At 42.0% G+C, this 26258-nt stretch overlaps 1 protein-coding gene across 1 annotated transcript; it reads left to right on the top strand.

Annotated features, from left to right (window-relative positions):
- Nucleotides 1–8711: 8711 nt before the first annotated feature.
- TOMM7 (translocase of outer mitochondrial membrane 7) lies at nt 8712–17183 on the top strand. Its single transcript, XM_066353984.1, has 3 exons — nt 8712–8878; nt 12444–12492; nt 16965–17183. Exons 1-3 carry the CDS (start codon nt 8776–8778, stop codon nt 16978–16980), a joined length of 168 nt encoding a protein of 55 aa, XP_066210081.1. The 5' UTR covers nt 8712–8775; the 3' UTR covers nt 16981–17183.
- Nucleotides 17184–26258: the final 9075 nt, after the last annotated feature.

The raw sequence follows: 26258 nt of genomic DNA on the forward strand, positions 1-26258 counted from the left end.
TGCACTAGGACAAGTTACTTAGCCTGCCACTGCCTCACTTTCCTTATCTGTAAAGTGGGGACAACAACAGCATCTGCTGTATAGCTTGTGATAAAGATGTAATGACGTACTCCATGGAAAGGGTTCAGAGAGGGCCTGATGCGCGGAAAGCACCTGGTGAGCATGCACCGACTGCCTTCCCTCCTGGAATATAAGGTCCAGGGAAGCAGAGACTTTGCCTGTACTTCTTCTTGTTATATCTCCTGGTCCTTAAGCGATGTCTGACACACAACAGGCACTGAATAACTATTTGTTGGATGAATGAATAAATGAATGTTATGTAGAAATAAAAAAGAAAAAATGTATTTCAAAAAATATTACCCTCTTTTATATTTCCTCTATTGAAAGTTTATGTCCCTCTAAAATATTATTTACTCCTGTTTAGAGTTGTGTCCTCTGGGAAGATGAGAAATAGATTTTAGTCTTTAATTGAGTTTTTCATCCCAAAACTACCCTATCCCAAGGCCCCCAAGCTTGTTGGGCTATCTGGTCCTGGGGAAAGTCTCACCTTCTGATGTTCAGGAGTCTCTACCCTTTCCTCACAAAGTTCTGGCTACCTCCTAACATCGACACTCACTCTATTCCCTTCTACTCTGAGGGGGTGGGGAAGTGGGGTACTCCGGGTATAATGTTTTGCTAGTGTGTGTGTATCTGTGTGACTGTGCGTGTGGGAGAAAGATTTTGATTGGCTAATTTTTCTTTTCTGAAGCTGGAAACAGGGAGAGACAGTACGACAGACTCCCGCATGCGCCCGACCAGGATCCACCCGGCACACCCACCAGGGGCCACGCTCTCCCCACCAGGGGGCAATGCTCTGCCCCTCCGGGGTGTCGCTCTGTTGCGACCAGAGCCACTCCAGCGCCTGGGGCAGAGGCCAAGGAGCCATCCCCAGCGCCCGGGCCATCTTTGCTCCAATGGAGCCTTGGCTGCAGGAGGGGAAGAGAGAGACAGAGAGGAAGGAGAGGGGGAGGGGTGGAGAAGCAGATGGGCGCCTCTCCTGTGTGCCCTGGCCGGGAATCGAACCTGGGACTTCTGCACGCCAGGCCGATGCTCTACCACTGAGCCAACTGGCCAGGGCTGATTGGCTATTTTTGAGTTATAAATTTATACTTTGTCCAGTCAACTGCAGCAGATGGTGAGTCACACTAAACAGCTTCTAGGGACCCATCCCCATTGGTGAGGAGAGCAGTCAAGATGATCATGGTGAGCCGCCACCTGCCTCAAAGTGTCCATCCTTTCTTTAGGATAAATTCTGAGAAAAAGACTCCCCTGTCCAAGGGCATGACCATCTACCTGGTGAAAGCCACCAATGGCAGGTCCGGTGAGCAGCAGGCCATGGAGATTTACTAAATCAGCTGGTGTCCCACGGGATGTTGGACTCCGACACTGTGCAGTGAGCAACTCTGCATGAGGGACCACCTGTCTCTTTAGGAAGAGGCTTTGAATCTTTACAAGTCCTGCGCATAGAATACTGAGAAGAAGAAAGTTAGCTGGAAAAAAATGGAAAGATAGTTGTTTATGTAGCTGTCTTGTTCCTGGAGCAATTCAACGTGAAGCTGAACTGAATTGCGCTCTGCTTTCCAGACCAGATGAACCAGTGTGGGTGTGACTTCTGGTGCCGTTCTTATGGTGGAAGCCAATATTTTGAATATCGCCCCTCAGTGAGACCTCTTTGGAATATCTGGATTTTTAACTAAAATTGCTTCTCAATGTATCCAACAGGATGATTTGCCTGAAAAAATGTACTATTACTGAGGGGTCAACCTCTTGGATAGTTTGTTCAAGTTCGGCAGAATGGCTACTAAATGCAAATGTTTTATTTCTTACTATTACTGTGTGGCACAGCTTCTGACAGTCGTTAGTGGTTGGATTAGGAAACAGAAGGATACAGAAAGAAATCTGATTTAAGGGAAAAAATAATATGGGTTAGGATGCAGCTCCCCTTGGCACTCCTTAAACTGACAGTGGAGCTACCCTGAGTCAACTCCTACTACTTCTGGTGGCAGATAGAGCATCATGATGCAGGCGCAAGGGGAAGTCACACCTGCCAATCTCTTATTTGCACAGTGGACTAGACTTCAGTGCTGTTCCATCTCTCATCTCCTCTAACCGTCTAGATAACTGAAAGGTAACCAGGGCAGGTAATTCCAGTGCTGCAGATGAGAACTGAGACAGGAGTGCTAAGGGGCCTGCTCGATGTCAAACAACCAGCGAGCAGCCAACCGGGATGAGAAATTGTCTTAATCCCCCAGCCATGGATTTCTGCTAGAATCTTGACTGTGCTTGCACATTTTGGTGCACAGATAACTCAACCATGGAGTCAAAGACTGAGCACACACAGATGGACACTTACTAATTTTTAGAAAATCTGAAATATTTTGCCTTCCTGGAGGACGAGTTAAAGAAATTATTTATTAAAAGTACTACCATGAGTCTATTAAAGGGAAGTTCTACATACTATAATGAATAATCACTAAGAAATAGTCTTAATACTTTTCATTTTGACATACTTTAAGACTTATAAGAAGTTCCAAAAATTGTGTAGAGAGGTCGTATGTGCCAAGGACTCTCTCTTCCCCCACCTTCTCCCAAAGATAACACTATACATAACCAGCCTGACCAGGCGGTGGTGCAGTGGATAGAGCGTTGGACTGGGATGCAGAGGACCCAGGTTCGAGACCCTGAGGTCACCAGCTTAAGCGCAGGCTCATCTGGTTTGAGCAAGAGCTCACCAGCTTAGACCCAAGGTCGCTGGCTCTAGCAAGGGGTTACTCAGTCTACTGAAGGCCCACAGTCAAGGCACATATGAGAAAGCAATCAATGAACAACTAAGGTGTTGCAACGCGCAATGAAAAACTAATGATTGATGCTTCTCATCTCTCTCCGTTCCTGTCTGTTTGTCCCTGTCTATCCCTCTCTCTGACTCACTCTCTGTCTCTGTAAAAAAATAAATAAATAAAATTAAAAACAAAACAAAACAAAAAAACACTATACATAACCATTGTACATTGTCAAAACCAGGAAGTTGACAATGCATAATGATGACTTTATTCAGGTTTCTGAGAAATACTTTTAAATAAAAAAAGTGAGATAGTGAGTGTATAGTATGCATCATACTTGTCTGTTTCAAAAGAGAGGGAAGGATGTGTGAGTGTGTGTGTATTTGCTCCCATATACCTAGGTCATCTCTGGAAGGTACACAAGAAGCTAAACACATTGAGTTGGTGCCTACGAGGACAAGAACTGGGCAGCAGGATGCCAAAGAGGCGGAGAGAATTTGAACTATTATGTTCTTTTGTCTATTAAAGGGAATAAGGGACTTTTAAATATATCTTTACTAAATAATCTCTAAAGTTATATCGTCAAGTAACAAACACGAGGTAAATAAGTGAGTATGCATCTCATTTACAAAATAAAAAATAAGAAAATAGGGGGAGGAATGTGTATCTTTGCTTCTGAAAACATAGGTATCTCTGGAAGGATTAGTGAAATCTGGTAACATTGGTTTGCCTCCAGGGATAACAATGGGCAGCAGGGGAGAGAGGTGGGAGGGAGACCTTTTTCAATACAGGCCTTTGTACCTTTAAAATGCAGACTATGAGAGTTTATTTCCTCTTCAACAAAATAAAGACAATTGAAAAAAAAAAACCCCTAAAAATAAACTGCTTTCACTTTGTAAGTTTTTTCTCCTCTAAAATATTCAGCAGCTTTCCTGCTACTCTCTGGCTAAAATCCAAATTTCTTGACATTTATGTTCTTTTTATAACTTGGTCTCATTATTTCCTGCCTGGAGCTTTCGATTCCACCTAAAGCATTTCACCACCTCTACTCGTGGTGTGTCCTTTCTGGCCTCTCTTTATTCCCCTGTTCCTCTTCTCTGGCCATCAGAAACTGGCTCAGTTCACATCTGTGAAGTTCTCTCTGAACAGTCTAGTGCAGGGGTCCCCACACTACGGCCCGCGGGCCACATGCGGCCCCCTGAGGCCATTTATCCGGCCCCCACTGCACTTCCGGAAGGGGCACCTCTTTCATTGGTGGTCAGTGAGAGGAGCATAGTTCCCATTGAAATACTGGTCAGTTTGTTGATTTAAATTTACTTGTTCTTTATTTTAAATGTTATATTTGTTCCCGTTTTGTTTTTTTACTTTAAAATAAGATATGTGCAGTGTGCATAGGGATTTGTTCATAGTTTTTTTTATAGTCTGGCCCTCCAACGGTCTGAGGGACAGTGAACTGGCCCCCTGTGTAAAAAGTTTGGGGACCCCTGGTCTAGCGCTCTGTGACTTCTCTCTTCCAAATTCCTATAATAATATATTGTTTGTTCTACACATCTGGCCCTTACCCCATACCCTCTTTATGCACTCTGTCCCTAAGTAAGATTACCAAACCCTGTGGGCAGTGGCTGAGTTCAACAGGTTTCTGAAAGTCCCTTTTCCTGCCAGAGCCTTACACTTGGTTGATGTCCCAATGCTGCTTTTTAACTAATCTCTTCTCTCTGGAAACTATTCCACAAATGCCTGAGGTGCTTAAGAATCCCAAGCTGTATCATGACCATCAGAAATGGTGTATCTACTCAAAAACCACCGTAGCGGAAAGAGGAGGACAAAGTAAGAGTTGAAATTCTGGGGAGCACATGGTGTTTGAACAGCAATATATTTTTAAATGTAACATTTCTGGAAAACATGATGCATGATAAAAAAATTTTTCTTTTTTCATTTTGGCTTATATATTTGGCTGCATTTTGGAAACTAGGCTTTATTTTCCTGGTAACCATGGTGAATTAATTACCTTTTCTGATATGGTATCAAATGGTTCTTGAGGTTCTCATTTTGAGTAAATGGAAGAGTTGGATTCAAACCTTGTCAGGTCTGATCTCAAATTTGTGTGACTTCTAAGCCTACCTTGCATTATATTAAGACTTAATGAGGCAATCTGTGAAACATATTCCTGAAGGAGCTTACTTACACTCGATTGCATATTACCTTACTCTGACCCTTACCCACTTTATGGCTGTGTATGCAGTAGGTGCAGTCATTTCCTTAGAGGGCTTAGAATTAGAAAATATACTTCTAGAAAAGGTTGATCTTTGAAACTCAAGCCAGTAAGAATGAAGAAGTAAACAACCAACTATCACCAATAGTAGTAAGAGCTTACCTTTGCTTTAGCCTTTACTTTGCTAGTCATTATATCTGTGGCATATCCTCTCTTTATCTTTACAAGAACGGACGGTGTTGGGCAGATAAAATGTATTATGCTCACTTTGTTAAAGATGACGCTGCCCACATGGAGGCCGTTACCCAGGTGATATTAATGTGTGTTGGGGGCTGGCTGTGGGCAGGCAGAATCCCTGTAGCCTGGAGCTTGGTTTTGGGATTAAGCCTTTCCCACCCATTTTGATGTGGGGTGGTACAATCCAATCATGCCTCAGAGAAGTGACTTTGTATCAGAGACTTCCCTATTTTGTATATTGGATTAAAGGTTTGGATTTCTACACTATAAAATAGGGGCAGAACAGGAGCTTGCTCTCTCTTGGTTCCTGAGATTAGCGTTAGAGAGCAGAGCAGAGAAAGGCCACGTGGAGAAGCAGCCAAGATGGCGGAGTGTTGAGTTGTGCAGAGTTTGTGCAGGGAGAAGGAAGGTGATGGGGAACAGAGGTGAATAAGTCTGGTGAGCTAGAAACCTTTGATTCTAGGAAACTCGGATAAGTCAGTAGCTTTGTGAGCACTGAATGTGAGTGGGTTTTGGAGCCCAGTGTGTGTTTTTACTTGCTCGCCGGGTGCAAGCTAGGATTAAAGATAATGGCCCACCAGCTTTTGGCTCCGTTGTTTCTATACCGACTGTCCGAATCCAATGCGAACCTGCATGGGCCAGGCTGCTGTGATGGCGGCCCTGGCTACTGGCTTTACAGACGGGCACTGTTGTTTACCTTCTTTTGCAGATGAGAAGAGACTCAAGAGAGGTTAAAACTACCTGACCGCGACCATACAGCTAAGTAGTAGAGACAAAATTCACACGCAGAGCTTTTGCCCCTGGATTGCTCTGCTTGATTTTGACTTGATGTTATTGTTTTCCCAAAGATTAGTCACATGGACATATAACTTATTAGTATACTTGTCTTACTCTAACTAGATCACTCAATCTTTTAAGTAGAAGATTGTACCTCATAAGTATTTTTCCCAACACAATTTATAGAACAGGAACACTGTCAGTACTCAATATTCCAGAAGGAATAAATGCATAAATGGTTTTTATGGCTTCTAAATGTATGTTAATAAGATTGTAATATTCAGATTCAAAATTCAACACTATGTACCAGTCAGTTAGAGGTGGTGCAAAAGGCATGAGCTTTGCAAGACTGGAAGTGATGTTGGGAAGTGCCTGGCACACAGAGGTGCCCAATACCTGGTACTTTTCTTAAGACATTTACATGATTTGATTTAATTTTCTTCACACACAACCTTGTTAGGTAGTGGATGAGTCAGCTCAGGCTTTCATAATAGAATACCACAGACTGGGGGGCTTCAACAACAGAAATTTATTTTCTCACAGTTCTGGGGGCTCCAAGTCCTAGGTGCAGGCAGGTGAGACCTCGCTTCCTGGCTTGCTGACGGCCTCCTTCTCACTGCATCCTCACATGGCTCTTCCTCTGTGCGTGCACGTGGAGCTCCGGTGTCTCTTTCCCTTTAGGACACTTGCCCTATCAGATTAGGGTCCCACCCTAAGGGGAGCTTAATTGCCTTAAATACCTCCTTGAAAGATCTCCAAAGCCCTCCACAGAGGGTTTAGAGTTCAATATATAACTTTTTTTTGGGGGGGGGCACGATTCAGTCCATAACAAGTAGTTACTCCCTTCCCATTTTACAGATGTGGAAATAGATATTCAAAGGGATGTTTCCTGTTTTTCCGTGAAACCTGACTGTGCTGTCAGAAATGTCCACCACCCATATTTCCATAGACTTCTTTCCTACCTACAACCTAAAAGAACTCAATCATTTAATTCTCTTCAGAGGTATTTTTTTTCTAAGAAAGCAGAGTCCACAGCATCTTTTCGTTGAATGCTGCTGATGAAATCCTGACAGTTGGTTTTTTCCCCTCGAGTTCCTCACCTTTATACATTCACCTCTCTACTATTATTTTCTAGTTAGCTGAGACCATGGGGATATACACCACAGTGGACTGGATCCAATTTCCTCTACATCACAGAACAGGAACCACAGAACATCCAAGCTTACCAGCTTTGAAACAGAGCTTGGGAAGAGAAGGTTGTTCACCATACAGCAAACATGAGGGGGAATTATCTTGTTGCCCTCTCATCAGAAAACATGTTATTCTCCATCTGGTGACTTTGATATAATTATAACTCTATATTCTGTACTTCATGGCTTCTGTCTACTTGTGCCTTATACTGCTTCATGTCTTGTATTCTTCCAGTCTTACCAGCTTCAGTCAAATTGTTATTTCTTTGTGTCTTGAGTTCAAATTTTACTTATAGAGGATCTAATTGGTTTAGCTAGTGGGTATCCGTTTAGGTCCCTGGGCAGCTTTTCGTATAATCATATGTGTTGCTCCAGGACAATGGAAAGAGTTCTTTCATCTATCACAACTTGAGGAAAATATTATTTGAGAATATACAATAGCTCTCTTCTAGCCCTGTGTTCCTTCTCTCCTATAAGATAGTCCAGGGTTGTGGTTAACATTCAAGTTGTAGGGTAAGAGTGACTGGATTTAGACCCTACTTCTATCACTTACCAGCTAAAGGAACTCTGGCAAATTCTTCACTTCCCTGTGCCTCAGTCTCCTTATTGATAAAATTAGGATGATAATAAATAGTTTCTACATCACAGAGTTTTGAGGAGTCAATGAATTACTGCTACTGAGAACTAAGCACAGTATGTGCATATTCTAATAGCCCAGTAAGTTTTAGTTATCATTTTTAATTGATCGTCTGAGTGTTCTTGCCCACCAGGAGGGAGAATGTCAGTTCTCTTGCCAAGGATATCTCTAATTTTAAATTTACAAATTAACATTTAAGATATCTGTTTTGTGGCTGATTAAGTAACATGATGCACTATGGCTATTAACTCATGATGAAATTCATTCACTAATTTCACAAGTGTTATATGGAATGTATACAGTCATTTGGAATATAACATTAATGCCTGTATCTATGTAGGGAGAAAGTCATGTAAATATAGATAAATCAACCAGAGAGTGGGGGCAGGAGCACGACAGAGGAGATAACTTGACTGGACCTTAATAAGGGGTTGTGGGAAAGCATTTCTGGGAGAGGTATGAACAAGGTGGTTTCAAGGAACATGTAGGTTGTGCAATGGATCTTAACTCTTTTATCCTAAAACCTAGTCCTTTTGAATTTAATGTTCCTTCTATGTCAGGCAAGGAACACTTGGCGATGCACTTTAAAAGATGGGTAAGACTGTGAAAAGAGAGAGGGTGCTCCGGACTGAAAGAACTGTGCCTCAACTGTCCTGCAACCAGCAAAACTTAACAATGAACTTCGGTCTCCGAGAGACAACTGACCGCGCCTGCGCCTTCAGTAGTGGAAAGGCCGGTTAAGGGCGATGAATTACGACCTCTGCTGGCGGCGCTCACGACTCTTGCCGTAAAAGTCGCTTATGGCGCCTGCGCACTCCTTTTTTTTTTTTTTTTTTTTTTTGCCGGATTGCCGCCGCCGTCGCTGCTGTGGTGCTTCCTCGCTGCGCCGCCTGGGCCGTCACCATGGTGAAGCTGAGCAAAGAGGCCAAGCAGAGGCTGCAGCAGCTCTTTAAGGGCGGCCAGTTTGCCATCCGCTGGGGCTTTATTCCTCTCGTGATTTACCTGGGTCAGTGGGAGAAGAACCTGTGAGAGGAGACGGGAGGGGAGGGGAGGCGCTGCGGAGGCTGCGACTCCATTTTTGGCTTCTAAGGCGGGAGGGAGAAACGTGACCGCGCTGGCTATGCCGGTGCATTGAGGCTGGCTGGTCGAGGGGCCGGTCTAACCCGAGTTCCAGTTCCTGTTCTACCTTTTAGTCTTTTTATGGTTCGTAACAAGCCAGGTAATCCCTCCCATTCTGTTTTTACGTCTGTGAGACGGAGGTGACATACTTTTAGAACTGTTGGGAGAGTTAGACTGCCTAGTATTATGTGAAAGCGGCACCTTTCGTTCTTTGGCACTAGGTGGATTTTCCGGGTGCTTGTCCTCTGCTGCCCACGTGGGCCTGACTAGAAAGAGGCCTGTAGACATCGGGGACACGCTACTGTCTTGAAGCAAGATTATGACAGTAGTTGTTGGGTGCCTGCTTTCTAACCTGTAGAAAGACGGGCCTGGATGAGTTTTATCGTAGAGCCAGTGCTACAGGAGAGGAAACCAAGTCAGGGAGAAGCTTTGTTCCTTGCTGAAGGCCACATAGCTGTTAAGTGTGTGTGGGGGAGGGTGTTGTGAACTCAAGCAGTGGGACATCAGGGTCCATACTCTTAACCAGCATGTTGTACTGCAAAGGTTTGTAAGTGCTTGGGCAATGCTTTTGCCCAGGGCTGCCCAATGGGACTTGATCCTAGTTCTAGGCTTGGGTAGTTTTTTTTTTTTATACTTATTGCCCGAGTCCTGCAACATGGTGGGAAGGAAAGAGCCTCAGCTCTGTTAGTTTGAGCAGAAAGTTTGACATTTGCTAAAACTTAGTTTCACACTTTAAAATCCTGTGATTTTAACAAAGTACTGAGTCCTGTTTGTTTTAGGTGTCTTGCATTTCCTAAGAGAGAGTATACACTGTATCCCATCTTCCTGGGAATTGCAAGCCAGTGGATAATCTGGGAATTATCAACTGGGAATACTTAAGTGTTCAGGGTTTAAAAAGATCTTTGGCCCTGGCTTGTTGGCTCAGTGGTAGAGTGTTGGCCTGGCATGCAGGAGTCTCAGGTTTGATTCCCGGCCAGGGCACACAGGGGAAGCGCCCATCTGCTTCTCTACCCCTGCCCCTCTCCTTCCTCTCTGTCTCTTCCCCTCCCGCAGCCAAGGCTCCGTTGGAGCAAAGTTGGCCCAGGCGCTGAGGATGGCTCTATGGCCTCTGCCTCAGGCACTATGATGGCTCTGGTCGCAACAGAGTGGCGCCCCAGATGGGCAGAGCATCGCCCCCTGGTGGGCATGCCGGGTGGATCCAGGTCGGGCACGTGAGGGAGTCTGACTGCCTCCCAGTTTCCAACTTCAGAAAAATACAAAAAAAAAAAAAAAAAAAAAACCCACAAAAAAATACACACAATCTTCGGCTCTGGCCGGTGGCCCGGTGGATAGAGCATTGCCTGGCCTGTGGATATTCTGGGTTCAATTCCCATCAGGGCACACAGGAGAAGTAACCAGCTGTTCTCCCCCACCCCCTGCTCTCTATCTTCCCCTCCTGCAGCCACTGGCTCTGTTAGTTTGAGCTTGGCCCTGGGCGCTGAGGATAGCTCCTTTGGAGAGGTCAGCATCAGGTGCTCAAAATAGCTCAGCACTCCATCATTGGCCTCAGGGTGGATCGTTGGGGTGCATACCGGAGTGCCTCACTCTCTCCCCTCCTCACCTAAAAAAACTTCCTTATTTTGAATAAATTTTTTAAAGCATTACTTTCCCAGGGGACCCTCACTCTAGCACCATTCCCCTATTCCTTCTTACAGCCTTGGGGTGCAGAAGAACTCTGTTCCCTGACCTTCTTCCCAGATTTTAGTGACTGTATAAGTAGCAAGGATTAGAGTAAATAATTGACAGTCTGCTGTTACAGGTTATGCTGTTCCCCTTCTTCCTCCTCCCCCCCCAACTTTCAAATAGTAGAAGGGCCCAGTTTGGCTAGTGAAACACTGGAACTATTCTTTTAGGAAAGGGAGGTAGTCTTTGATTTTTTCCCCTCATTGTGCCATTTTCTTTTTTTCTTGTGTTTTTGGGGTCCTGTTTTAGTCCTATTATTTATAAGTCTTTATATCTACCTTTCCCTCCTTCTCTTTTTGAGATTTTGTTTCTACTTTCCAGAAAGCTATTGCTTGTTGATACAATCTGTGTATCAAGGGCTTTGGTCTTTTCCGTCTTAGAGTTTGTTTTTCTTTCTGCACACACTGGCTGTGTTCTCTTTGCTAGCATTACTGTTGTGGTGATTTTCATCCTAGCGTCCAGCTCAGTTTGAGAGTGATGTAAAGCTATCTTTTCAGTTCTTCTTCCTTGTTAATCGTCTTTTTTCTTACACTGTATATAAATTTATGTCTAACCTAGTTCCTAGCTTGTTTCTTTTGCTTTTCCACCTCACCTCACTAAAACCTGTAACTGCAGACTGAATTTCTTGTGTAATTTAGGTTAAAACATACCTTTCAGGGCTTCAGAGAGTATGTATAGTACTATAACATAGGACAGACAGTGACATAATATAGAATCTGTTAGGACATTTACAAACAGTAGTTTTCATAAGTCACCTGGTGGAAGACAGTTTTCCATAGTGTCTTGAATTTCTACAAGTCTGATGAACAGGATCTAACTACGCTTTGTTCCATATTATCTATTTAAGGGTGTTTGTAGAATGAACAGCCTTGGAAGGTACCTCCCTCCAGAACAAAGGGGAGACATGCATATGGCCCATTATAATAGGTTCTGGTTCCCTAAACCTTATCTCCTCAATAATGGCACTCTGACTCCAGCTATAGCTGGGAGCAATACATTGTTCTTTGTTTCTCACCCGGAATCTTGTGTCTTCCCACGAACATCGAGGAAACTGGTAGGCTAGTTTGTTGTCTTGAAAATGGGGTTTAATTTTATACCCATCACAGTTTGTGACACCAACTCTAATTTTAATCAATTGTTTCAGAAAATTAACATATGTTGTCCAATTAATATCTTTTAAATGTAAAAGGCTTATTTAATCATACTTGTAAGAGTGTTGACTTAATTAGGTTGTTAAACAATAACAAAAACTTTAATTTTTTTTCCTTTTCCTTCTATCACCAGTTATCAATTGCTTTATAAAAAGAGATTCCTAGGGATAAAATGTGATAGCCTCAATAACTTTCTTTAAAGTTTAGTTTCTTTAAAAAAATTCTCTTTGCTCTTTGTGGTCTTTCATCCAGTGTGATTTGGTAGTTATATCTTTCTTCTGGATAATGACTGATAATGAAAGATAGTGCATGCTAAGGGCCACTTTGCTAATTGTGTGTATAATAGGAAGAAAGTATTTTGTCCTCCCTACTGATGAGTCCTGGACATAATTTCATACTCTAGTGACGATTTCAAACTGTTCCGTAGCACAGGTAAATCTAGATAAAGCTGGTAGATTGGGATATCATCTTGGTGACCCTAGGTTATTGAAAAAGGAAGTCTTGATTGGAAATGTTTGTCTACTGGAATTTTAATCAGTATCTATTCACTTTCTCTCCCTCCCTCCCCCTGTCTTCCAGGATTTAAGAGGGGTGCAGATCCTGGCATGCCTGAACCAACCGTTTTGAGGTACTGTTCTTACAAATAAACATTTCAGGGCCAAGGTTCATATCACCGGGAAACAAAACAGTAGTGGTAGGCATTGGAGTGGAGCTTTGCCATTTGGTAGAGTTTTGGGCTATTGGAAAACACAGCAATTTGTAGCTTATGTTAGTAGGTAAGAACTTTCTCTCCCCTTCCTAATTTTGTTTTATTGTACCATGTTATAACTGTAGTGAGGCATGTTTTTTAAAAAAAGAACTAATTTATACTACTTTAAAAGGTGACCTGTTTTTAATATCCCATATTTCTGTCTTATCTTTATTCAGATAAATATAACTTTTTATATCATTCTAATAAGAGTACATAGGATTTTATTTTCTTCACCTAAAATTAGAGTTGATATCTCATATTTCCCAGTTGTTCATTGCTTAGGTTTTTTTCATTTTTCAATATTTTACATAATAGTATGATGAGCATTTTTATACACATAGAATTTATAAAGTTTTGATTTATTATCTTATGATAAGTTCTCATGGGATTAATAAGTTAGATGTGTGAACACTTAAGGCTCTGAAAATGCACTGTCAGATTTCTCTCTCAGAAACATCCTTGCCAGTGTTTGATAAGCACTTGTGAAAACTTCAAACCCACACAGGTACACAGAGTAGACGTATCCATATACTGACACATATATGTATACTTCGAAAACTATTTGTATACGTGCGCACACATATGTATAAATCAAAAGGCTGAATTGAGAACAGGCAGGTTGCTCTGAAGGCAGGACTGATACTTGTGGCTCTGGGGCGGCCAGGAGCCTGCACAGTGGTTGTGGGGTTTCAGCTGGACACTCTTTTTTTCTTGTGGATTGCCCTAACAAACTTTTCACTGGCTCTTTGGGTCTTCCGTTTCTTCAAACTCCTACTCTAAGCCATTTTTTCTAGAATGGGCAGAAAATATGTAGTAGTATTACTAACTGTCACTTCACAAAGTGCCATCTGCTGTTTTAGGTGCTTTCTATACAATATTTCTAATTGTCACTTTAGTTCTTTGGAGTAGGTCACACTTAGTAAGTGGTGGAGTATGTTTGTCTCCAGAGCCTGCACGCTTTCCACTGGGTCACGTGGCCTCCCCTGGGTAATCTTACCTCTCACTGTACTTAGCACAGTGCCAGCTGATGGGAACTTCCTCCATTCCCTCTGCCTTCCTTGCCAGCCTTTTTTCTAAGAGGAACGGGTTTTTTTCCTGAGGTTACCACCATATGTATCCTCAACGTCTCCATTTCTGCAGTTACTCTCTTTTCCCTAATAAAGGGCTTTAATAAATGGTCTTCACTCGCTGCTGCCTTTCTTTGCTCCTGTCTCCCTTTAACCTCGTGGGGTTAACCTTTGTGCTACGGCTTCTCAAAACTGCTTTAAGAGAGCACCACCAAGTTTCTTTCTTCTTAGCCTTTACTCTTGAACTGCCAGTTTCCTTTTTTGTAAAATGGGGACTTGAGGTAATGTATCTGTTATTTACTGGCTGATCTTGGAGCAGTTGTTTCCTTAGAGAAACATGACCTTAGGAAACATTATCAGAGATGGGAGGACGTGGTCAGACTGTGAACATTTTCCAAGCACTGGACGTTACCATCAAATATCTTTCCCCAAGAGGCTATTATTAACCTTCCGAAGATAAAATTTTCTCTTGTATAATTTGGACATAACATATATCATTACTTCATATACTTGCCAGGAGGATTAAGCATATTGGAGGTAAAGTATTAACGGTATTTGGCAAGTATATAATATGTGAGCAGTAATCTGTTAATAGTAATGTTTACTCTTTTTTGTGGAGGACTGGGCTCTAGCTACAGGATACCATTTGCCGTCCCAGAACGAGCTGGCTGTCTTCATGCCTCTGTTTGTATGCTTGTGCTCCCTCCGCTTGCCGTGCGCCCAGTGTCCACCTGAGGAGCACCTGCTTGTCGACAAGCCCCATCTGAAATGACACCTCTTCCCTGAGCCATGCTCCCCTTTTCCCAGTTGAAACGGGTTCTTGTGTTCCCACAGTTCCCACAGACCCTTTCCTGTCATTCTCTGCCTTATATTATGCTCGCTGTGTATTTACAGTATATTTTGTCCTGGAAGCACCTAAAGTAGCTGCTACCAAGTGCTGAATTAATCAGTCATTGACCCTACCTTCTTGGTCATCTTTTGGACAGGAATCTATAGAGTGGTTTTCAACCTTTTTTATACTTGGGACTAGTGAAACTAGGAGAATTATTTTGGCAACTGCTAAGGCATAAATCACCCTAAGTATAAGTGAATTCAACTAAGATCTTTGGGTTTATAATCTTCATATAACCTCAGGGTGGTTAACTCTTTTGTGGACGGGCTTGAAATTTCTGGCGGGCTGGCAGTTGAAAAACACCGATTAGACTAGACCTGCATAGCATTTCTTGTGCCCCCCTGTGATCCAGGATCCAGAGGTGGAGATAGAATGCACCCTTCTCTTGTACTTTTTGGCTTCATATATCCCACCGAGAGTTGACCCTACCTGTAGACTAGATGAAACAATCAGCCCCTGCCTTTCGCTGTTCATTTCTGCACCTTAGTGTCTTCTCAGTGCTTCTGGTGCTGCCTCTCTTTTCCGTCACATAGGGCATCCTCTGGTTTCCTTCCAGGAGTGTTGGTGTTCAGATACTGAGTGCCTGATTGGGTGCCTGAAAAGGGTTCTCTAGTCAGAGCATCTCAACACTGCGCTGCTTGCACTAGGAAGACTGACTACAGAGGTTGCCTGGTTTGTGCCCTGAAAGAAACAATTACGATCTGCTAGCGTTCTTATTTATGTATGTACATGTTTTATTAATGTAAATTTTATTCATTAAAGTTTGTTGTTTATGAATTTGCTTATATGATACTTATGTAAGTAATATATGTCCTTGGGTTGGGTTCCTTGGGATTAGGACCACTTTGTTTTTGTGTCCTTTTTCACGCAGGACAGTGCATTGTACGTGGTCAGCTGATGTTGGTTGATATGAATGCTTAGTTAAAATGCAGTGCTTTAATGTATAAGGGAAGTATCTCAGTAAGACATTATTTAGGGAGAATATATCAATACTAAGGTTAACTAAGAGAATCTTTGTTCCCATTATTTGTATAAGGCCGTGGAAGATTATCTTCTCTCTTTATTTTGGACACTCATTACCACTGAGGAAGAAATCTTAATGGATGAATAATTTATTTTCCTATCTTTTTTTTTTTTTTTTGCTTTTTTTTTTTTTTTTGTATTTTTCTGAAGCTGGAAACGGGGAGAGACAGTCAGACAGACTCCCGCATGCACCCGACCGGGATCCACCCGGCACGCCCACCAGGGGCAACGCTCTGCCCACCAGGGGGCGATGCTCTGCCCCTCCGGGGCGTTGCTCTGCCGCAACCAGAGCCACTCTAGCACCTGGGGCAGAGGCCAAGAAGCCACACCCAGCACCCGGGCCATCCCCGCTCCAATGGAGCCCTGGCTGCGGGAGGGGAAGAGAGAGACAGAGAGGAAAGGGGGGGTGTGGAGAAGCAAATGGGCGCTTCTCCTATGTGCCCTGGTCGGGAATCAAACCCGGGTCCCCCGCACACCAGGCCGACGCTCTACTGCTGAGCCAACCGGCCAGGGCCTATTTTCATATCTTAACTGTATTCAGAAAAGTTGGGTTTTAATGGGAGATTAATACACTTTTGAAAATGGGATGCATGTTGGTTTTTTCTCAGGCGAAGGGAAAATACTTCTTAAAAATAAACTTTACAGAATGCTCTAATTATCATTTTGTAATACATTTTTATTGCCAAACTACTAGAAATCACATTTTAATCAGCAGGATTTAGAAATAAAACACCTCTTGTCTCCGTCCTGGATCCTGTTGCTTTGTCAGCACATGGTTCAGGAGCGCGGGCCACTGGTGGCCAGAGTGTTTGGGGTGAGAACTGGCTGAGGCAGAAGAGAAGCTGATTGCTCTCGGGGAGTGTGGAGCAGTGGTTCAGAGCACGCCCGTTCAGAGTGTGTAACCATTCAAAGCCGTGGTTTCAGCTCTTTAAAAGAGGGCTCACAGTTAGGGGTTGTGAACTTTCTGCAGTGACTGACCCACAGAAAGCATTCAATAAATGGGATTCTTAATTTTTCTGATGTTGTATCTAGTAATGATATAGCTTTATTTTCTGGGTTCATTAGTCCTTCATGTTAATGAAACTCATTAATTGTTTATCTTTTACTGACCTCAACTTACATTTTTCTTTTTGTTTATGTAACAGGTACCCACTCTGAAAACTAACAAAATTATATTTCTTTAAATATAGGTCTCTATGTTTGATTGTTTTTTCTCAATGAGATTGATGTTTACCTTCTAGTAACTCTGAATTTGGTAGATGGGTAAACACTGATGTGAATATATACACTCTTCTAGTTCTTAAACTATGTTTAAGAAGTTTTTACTTTGGGGTTTAATTTATGTTTCCTCTTCACAAACATTTTAGCTTACTTTGGGGATAAAGGACTGTTTGGTCATCTGGATTTGGAAGCACTCAATGGACAGGAACAGCATGGAAGGTGTGCGGTCTGACTGGGATAAGATGCGACATCGTTCACCAGTTGAGCAGCACAGGGCTCTTCTCAGATGCGTCCTTGGCAGATTGGAACTTCTACTGACTTATTTATGGGAGACTGTATCAAAATAAATGCTTTTAACAATGTTATGTGTTGAGTCCTTTTTGAATTGAACACAGTAGGACTTTTAGGTAAAAATTTAGCCTTTACATACTTTTCTGAAACAATCTTACTTGTGCCTAGATGTTACCTTAAAAAGTTAGAGAATTTCAAAGTTAATTTCTTAACATATGGATTCCAGTTTCCCTGTGCATTGACTCAGTTAACTTCCTTGAGATGTCCTTAGGCTGTAAAAGTAGAAATAGCTCTCAGTCTGTGACAAAGTGGACCCTAACTTCCTGCACTGAATAGGAGGAGTACGGTTCTGATTGAAAGACGGTTCCGTGGCTCTGCTGGAAGTTGATGGGTATGGCTTTGGGGAGTGTATGTCTTATTTATTTGTGAGTTAAATGTGAGTCTAAGATTTTCCTCGGTGGATTATTCAGAGATTAGAGCTGGCTGGGCAACAGCCCATTGTGAGCTAAATAGTAGCACTTTTATTTTCTGATAGAAGAAAAAGTTAATTAACAGGAACTGGTTTTCAGTTCTAGACCCTGGTTTCCTGGGAGCTTTCCCTGTATTTGAAACCTGTTTATATTTAGCTTTTCCCCTAATTCTACCAAAATAGGCTTACTTACGTTTGGGGACTGTAATTCATGTAGGAAAGGCCTGAGGTCTCGGTGTGACACAGTTTGGGAGGACCCCATTGGTTTGAATGGTTAAAATTCCAGTGGTTAAGCAGAGAATGATCATAAATGTACAGGTAATTTCAGCTGACTGGAACTGTCATTCCCAGAAAGTCCTTCCTTATTTCTAATGTAAAACCCTCTTAGCTATTTAAACCTCTTAGCTATTTCCTCAAGCTTTGTTACCTTTGCCATGGAGACATAGGAGACTATTATGCAGGCTTATTGCACAAGGGAATTTTAAAGAGTATTTGAGAGGTAAGTGCAAGGAAACCATTTTTGGTGAGCACTTAACATAATTGCTTCAACATCTCCATGAAAATCAGCACGTATGATTTTGCTTAAAAAAGTAGTTTTAAATCTAGAATTGCTTAAGATTGTGTGCGCCCCCAACCCCCAGCATTCCATTCTGTTAAATTTTAGTATTGTCGGTGAATTTTTGTTCACTTAGAATTTTGGTGTATATTCCCTTTCTCATTCAAGACTTCTAGAAATTGAGGAAGTAAAGCTTGGCAGGTGTCCGCTTTGATACTAATGTGGGTAGTAAACAACTGGTTTCATAATATATTTTAAGGGTTAACTTGTAGCTGTCTGAAACCTAGTAGATTTTATTTATTTATATATTTTTTTCTAAAGTGAGAAGCAGGGAGGCAGAGAGACAGACTCCTGCATGCTCCCGACCGGGATCCACCTGGCATGCCCACTAGGGTGCGATGCTCTGCCCATCTGTGGTGTTGCTCTGTTGCAGCGGGAGCCATTCTAGCACCTGAGGTGGAGACCATGGAGCCATCCTCAGCGCCTGGGCCAACTTTGTTCCAATGGAGCCTTGGCTTCAGGAGGGGAAGAGAGAGACAGAGAGGAAGGAGAGGGGGAAGGGTGGAGAAGCAGAAGAGCGCTTCTGTGTTCCCTGGCTGGGAATCGAACCCTGGACTTACACACCCAGGCCAACACTCAAACCTAGTAGATTTTAAATAAAGGAGTCTAGAATTAAGTTGTAAAGGACCAGTTCCCTGATATTATATCTCGGGAAGTAAAGGAACAGTGTTTAAACTCTTGTTGAAGACAGGATAAGAATGAGACTGGTACATTAATGTGTGTATATATCTTGAATTTGTGAAATGTTTATAGCTAAGCTCCTACATTTATTGAGTTAGTTTTTAGGTCAGTGCACTCCAGTTCAAGCACTGGTCTCTGGTCTGTGCTGGGCACTCAAGAGTCCTTAAACTTAAGATTAGTCTTGACTTGATTTGCTGACTGGAGTGAGACCTGGCCTTGCCACTTGGTTCCTACTCTTGGTAGTCATCTATTGTACATGTCTAGAACTCATTTTCAAGAAAGTTCTACAAATAGAATAGTAACTGAGGTGATCAGTTTTGGGTTTTTTTACTTGACATAATCCTCAGGAGATGCAGTCAGTTTATGTATCAGTTTAATCACTTGAGAACAGCTTCTTAGGTGCTCCTGTGTATTTTAACCAGTCCTCCCGGTGGCTGATGCAACTCTGGTTTGGGAACTGCTGCCTGACTTGCAGCAGGCCTCCTGCTTCCCTACACATTAAAGTCTGTTTTCCACATAATATCCAGAGGCGTCCTTTTAACTCAGGTCACATCTCATCTTGATCAGAACTTTGCAGTGGCTTCCTCGCACTGGGAATAAAATCCTAACTCCTTACTTTCTGATACCTTCAAGACCATGGCTTCTGGCCTTTTATGCCTTCAATCTCTTCATCGCCCAGGAGTCTCCCCCACATTTATTTGCACTCTTGCTGTTTTGATCTCTCCTTGACCCTCAGGAAGGCCATACACCTTACCTTGGTGTTAATTCTTTCTGCTGGAACATTGCTGTTTTACATATTTTGTCCAGTTCAAGGCAGGAAGGCTAAGTCTAACACCAGCTATTCTGTCATGGCTGAAGCCACAATTCCAAGAAAACTTTATTTATTTTTTATTTATTTATTTATTTTCTATTTTTCTGAAGCTAGAAACCGGGAGATACAGTCAGACAGACTGCGCATGTGCCCGACTGGGATCCACCTGGCACGCCCACCAGGGGGTGATGCTCTGCCCCTCTGGGGCATCGCTCTGCAGCGACCAGAGCCACTCTAGCGCCTGGGGCAGAGGCCAAGGAGCCATCCCCAGCACCCGGGCCATCTGCTCCAATGGAGCCTTGGCTGTGGGAGGGGAAGAGAGAGACAGAGAGGAAGGAGAGGGGGAGGGGTGGAGAAGCAGATGGGCGCTTCTCCTGTGTGCCCTGGCCGGGAATCGGACTTCCACACGCCAGGCCTACGCTCTACCACTGAGCCAACCGGCCAGGGCTGAAAACTTTATTTTTAAATTGATACAGTTAGTGAGAAGTGGAGTTGGTGTATTGCTTGGATTAATCTTTTCTTCCGATTTTCTTTTTGTCATACTTCTTGTTAAGTGAAAAGGCTCTGGTGAATAATAGTGTTGACGTGGGTAGGTAGCTAGGTTGTTAGACCTTTCAAATGCTTTGAAGCGAACTCCCACAAGTGATTTCACATTGAAAAGATCTGCACAGAACTATTCATTTAATTTCTTTTTTTTAAAGAACAAGACTGCTGAAACTTGGTAGCTGTAGGAAATTCAGCACGTGTCAATCCTTTGTTTTTCAAAACTCAGTTGGAAGAAAGTATATTACTATGGTTTTGCTTCTGATTACATCAGAGAATGCCTAGGCTAGATCTAAAAACAATGGCAAACGAAATTGGTCTGATCACAAATGAAACAACTTTTTGAAATATGACAGATTGGGACACATGGGGGTGAATCCAAAAGTCTTTTTAATGTTACTTAAGTTTTGAGTGTTTAAGAATGTTAATTCTAGCAATTGGCATTTTTGCAGGTGACTGTAAATTACAGAGTTTAGAATTTCTTAAATACAGATTTATTTAATATTGCTTAAAGGCTGTCAGGCTATTCTTATAAGTGGGAGAGTGCTAAATGTGTCCTTTAATACAAAAGTGGAGAATTCTCTTGAAAGATTATTGCTAAAAAGGACCTTGACAATAAATTCGCCCAACATTCTGCGGCAGCTTCTAAAAAATGGCTTCTGGTGATCACGGCCTCCTAGTGTTCACGCCAGTGTGAGTTGGCTAGGATTGCCATATAGTAAAATACCCCACAGACTGGGTGACTTAAGCACAGAAATGTATTTTCTCACAGGAAAACACCCATCTACAAGGCAAGAAGAGAAGTTGGAGGGGAAACTAAACACCTTGATCTTGGGCTGTCAGCCTGCAGAACTGCTATTTGGGAGGCTGTAGTTAGAGTGGGTAAGTTAGAGGAAGCAGATAATGGGGAGTCCAGAAGGTCAGAAGAAAGAATTTGAATTTCTTTTGATAGACAGCAGAGAGCTATTATTTAGTTGAGAACTAAACTTGAAAGGAGAGCTACAAGTGCATCTTATTAGAACTAGAATAAAACATTAAATGCTTTGTTCAACAAGTTGATGATTAAAAATTCTATAACAATATGTACTTACCACCTTTGAAAAACCCTCTGTGATGTTACATGAATAGTGAGTGTCTTTAAGAAGACCATTCCCCAAGATTTAATTTTATTCTTTTACTATTTGGGTCTTCCTAGTAATTGAAGGGAAATAACACAAGATTATGCTATTTACATTTTTATGTCTTATGAATTATTTTTTTTGTATTTTATGTATTATGAATTTTATGTATTATGATATTAATGAATTGTTTAAATGTCACATGGATCAAGAGTTTATATGGAATTAGCAGAGTGAATAGTGGAGGTATTATCATCTTCATTACCATCCTCCTCCTCTTCATTATTATTATTTGAAATAAAGTTTATTAGTATTGTCATCTTTCATTGCCATGTCTTAGAGTACAAAATTATAACTTAAATAATGTATTCCTCTGCATTATGTGTTGTGTTTCCAGTTTTTTTATGATGACATCTGTAAGGGCTAGCAGATGAATTGCATTATGTTAATTAATACATTGCTTCGCTCAGTACCCAAAGACCTTTCCTACAATTCCTTTCGGCATCCTACTGCCATCTTAGTGCGGTCGTTCCGTGTTCTATCTAACACCTTCCCTGGGCTTTGAAGCTCCTGAGAAGACCTCTTCCCACTGGTGGTCCCTTCAGCAAGGAGGATAGGAACACTGTTGACCCTCCTGATTGGTCACTTTCTAGTGTATGCTCTACTGAGGACATACTGCCTGCACGGGAAAGGGGCACAGAGTCAAGGAGCTCTGTGTTCCGTGCTAATGCCATCTGGCGAGCTTCCTCTATCTAGGCAAACGTGTTAGCTCATCAGGCCTGGGTTGTCCAAACTTTATACCATGCAAAGGTCTTTGGGACTGGTCGTTGACCCCTCCTGAGAGAGCACCTCTGAGCCCTTGGGATAGGATAAGAGTGTACTTGTACACCTGAGGTCTTGGAATGTGCCAGGTAGTTCATACCAACAACATGATTTATGGTGAGCATTTGTTTTTGTTCCCCTGGGGCCCTGGGCCACACTATCAGCTTGATCGCTGGTGGGGACTGGCGACTAAGTCGCTAAAGTCAGTCACTGGCCGCTCTACAAGAACCCGGATATCAGCTCTCAGGTGAGCTTCCTAGTAGGCATCGCTCCAGGCGTGCCATGCCTCGTTCTGAGAGTATTAAGCTCTGTCTGTGGCCCCATTGGGGAAGGACAGCTGGCAGCTCTACCTGGTTTCTCCTGGACTCTGCCTTATGTGTCTTTTTCCTTTTCTGATTTTAAGCTGTGTACTCTCACTGTAAGATATAATAAGCCATAACCAGGGCTGTAATAGCTTTTCTTTTTTTTCTTTTTAATGCCACCCCAAACCAGTGGGGTTTGGGGACCTTTATTGCCAAAAGTTTATTTGAAACCAATTAGAAAAAAATTTTGCCAACAAAAAAGGGATAATTAGAAATGCCAAACTTAGAACCTATTACAAAATATGTAATATCTGAGTATTTAGTTTGTGTCCAAATGAATACTAAGCAAAATAAGAAAATTATAAAGAGGGAGAAAAGGGCTATTCCCAGGTAAATATTTAAAAATACAGTTTAATAAAATAATTGACAATTGTTAGAAAATTGCTGTATAGAATTTTGTCCAGGTTTAGCTCACCAATTCTAGTGTTGTCCTACATTTGTGTTCTCCATCTCAAAGCTGGTAGGAAAGGAACTTAATATGTTATAAAGTACCATACCCCAGATTCTGAGAGGTACCATACCTCACTCCATTGAATTTATGTAGAGACACCCAGTCCAGATAAATTTTGAAGAGTTTTATTGAAGGAGGAATTTGTTAAATATGCTGGTCACATATAGCTGACCCGGGGCATCTGCAGACCCAAATTATGCACTATAGTAGCTTTTCTGAGTGCTGTGAGTCCCTCTAGTGAGTCATGGGACATGATGATGTGCTTGGGAACCCGCCCCAACAATTCCTTACTGTATGTATTTCAACAGCTTAGATATTTCACTGCACGGTCTTCTTGCTTGCATGCATTCTGAGGAGAAGTTTGATGTCATTTTTATTCTCAGTAGGAAAGGATTTCTTTTTCTCTGGCTTTCCCCCCAAGATTTTATCTGCTTTTGATTTCCTGTAGTCTGAGTATGAATGCCTAGGTGTAGGCTTTTGACATGCATCTGGACTTTGGTGACGCCATTGTTAATTCAGGTATTCCCTTTCTTCAGATTGTCAGGCTGTGATGAAACCCAGGTTTGTGAGGCACAGGCAAAATAGTTTTGAGGGCAGGCTTTTGTTAAGAAGAACAGAATTCTCTATGTGTATTCCAAAGTGATTATACTTCCTCTCTCCCTGCTGGAGCACCAGGGAGTTTTTCTCCAGTCTGGACTCTGAGAACGGTGCGGGGCTCTGGGAGGTGAAGTGATGGAAGTGTGGGGGCTGTCCTAGGACTGGCCCCTCAGCGTCCCTGACTCTCAAGCTTGTCAACACCGAGCCTTCAGCAACTCATCGGTTAGAGTTTATGTGTTCCTACTGGGTTTGGTTCCAGCAGGGGGCTTCTGCCCCTGAGCTGTGGTTCCCTCCGTTTGCCTGTCTCCCCAGTTCTGGGGGCTGTGGTTGCCTGGTGACCTCAGTTCTCTGATGGACCTAGCAAGGATTGTTGATGAGCAGCTTGTTCTGCTTTTTGTCTTGTTGTGAGGACAGGAGTGATGACTTAATTTTTATTTTATTTTTTTGTGATTCTAAGCTTTTAAATGTTGAACAAGAAACTAGAAATTTCCATGTCACTTCTAACCTAACATATGTTAGCTTCTTAGGTTGGCTTCTTAAAGCAATATGGAGTCTGAGTGGGCTCTTCTAGTTTTTCACAATGGGAAAATACTTGCTATAATAATAAGCAGAATAAAACAGCAGGATATAGATATATATGAAATCTGATCTAAACATACTTTTTAAACAAGCATAGAAAAAAGACAAAGTAATTATACCCAAATATTGTTGATGAATGCATATTGATTATGATATATTGGATGATACTTTATTTCTTCTTCCTTATTTTATTTATTTATTTATTTATTTATTTATTTATTTATTTATTTATGTGTGTGTGTTTGTGTGTGTGTGTATGTGTGTGAGAGAGAGAGGAGGGGGGAGAGAGAGAGATTGATTTCTTATTCATGCACTCATTGGTTAATGCTTATATATGCCCTGACTGGGGATGAACTCGCAACCTTGGCATATTGGGACGCTGCTCTAGCCAACTGCGTACCCAGCCAGGGCCTTTTTTTTTATTATTAATTTTACTAGGGTGACATCAATAAATCAGGGTACATATGTTCAAAGAAAACATGTCCAGGTTATCTTGTCAATCAATTATGTTGCATACCCATCACCCAAAGTCAGATTGTCCTCCGTCACCTTTGATCTAGTTTTCTTTGTGCCCCTCCCCCTCCCCCTTTTCCTCTCCCTCTCCCCCCTCCCCCCGTAACCACCACACTCTTATCAATGTCTCTTAGTCTCGTTTTTATGTCCCACCTACGTATGGAATAATGCAGTTCTTGTTTTTTTCTGATTTACTTATTTCACTTTGTATAATGTTATCAAGATCCCACCATTTTGCTGTAAATGATCCAACGTCATCATTTCTTATGGCTGAGTAGTATTCCATAGTGTATATGTGCCACATCTTCTTTATCCAGTCTTCTATTGAAGGGCTTTTTGGTTGTTTCCATGTCTTGGCCACTGTGAACAATGCTGCAATTGAACATGGGGCTGCATGTGTCTTTACGTATCAATGTTTCTGAGTTTTTGGGGTATATACCCAGTAGAGGGATTGCTGGGTCATAAGGTAGTTCATATTTTCAGTTTTTTGAGGAACCACCATACTTTCTTCCATAATGGTTGTACTACTTTACATTCCCACCAACAGTGAATGAGGGTTCCTTTTTCTCCACAGCCTCTCCAACACTTATTATTACCTGTCTTGTTAATAATAGCTAATCTAACAGGTGTGAGGTGGTATCTCATTGCAGTTTTGATTTGCATTTCTCTAATAACTAAAGAAGATGAGCATCTTTTCATATATTTGTTCAGCCAGGGCCTTTTAAAAATCAATTTTAGAGAGAAAGGAAGGACAGGAGAGAGAAAGAGAGATCAATTTGTTGTTCCACTTATGCATTCGTAGGTTCATTCTTGTATGTGCCCTGACCGGGAATCAAACTCACAGCTGCTGTATTGGGAAGATGCTCTAACCAGCTGAGCTAACCAGCCAGGGCCTCTTTCTTATTACTACCTTGAACACATATGACTTTAAAGAAAAACTTGTAAAAAACTGAAAGGTATATTTTCCTGTGAAGTTGTTAAGGAATAAGCAACTAGACATCTTAATTTGGGGCATATGCTTAATGAGATAGCTTGTTTGAATATAGGTGAATTATCACAAACATGTTAGACAGTGTGTTGAAGCAATAAGAGTCTCGTCCTTGCTGTTAAACTTGACCATTCCTCACTGTGTTTGTCTTTGTTTTCTCAGTTTAGTCAATGGGGTGAATAGTACTTGATGAAGTGAGAAGGTTGGATTCACATTGGCTATTTTCCCGTCCACCTGGAAAAAGCAGCGAGATAAACTCCTCTTTGTGTGTGACGACCGTGGAGAGCTGTAGACAGATATGCTGCTGCTTGCAAGTCAACTTGATTTAAGAATAATATAATTTGTAACTTAATTGCCATTATTGAACTTCAAATCAAAAGTAGATATCAAAGTACATGTTGATTGAATGTATGTTGCTGAGATTTATTTCTGAAACTCACCTACTCAGATGCTAAGTAACTCTACCACAACCCCTGTTTATATCCTATTAGTTCTAGAAGTCTGTAAGAGAGGCACTGTATAACTCTGTCTCCCTGCTTTTGTCTTTTTGTAAGTTACCCAAGAACAGGACTCATTTGAGCCCATGACATCTTTCTGAT

The sequence above is a fragment of the Saccopteryx leptura genome, chromosome 12 (genome assembly GCF_036850995.1).
Source record: "Saccopteryx leptura isolate mSacLep1 chromosome 12, mSacLep1_pri_phased_curated, whole genome shotgun sequence".
Classification (NCBI taxonomy): Eukaryota; Metazoa; Chordata; class Mammalia; order Chiroptera; family Emballonuridae; genus Saccopteryx; species Saccopteryx leptura.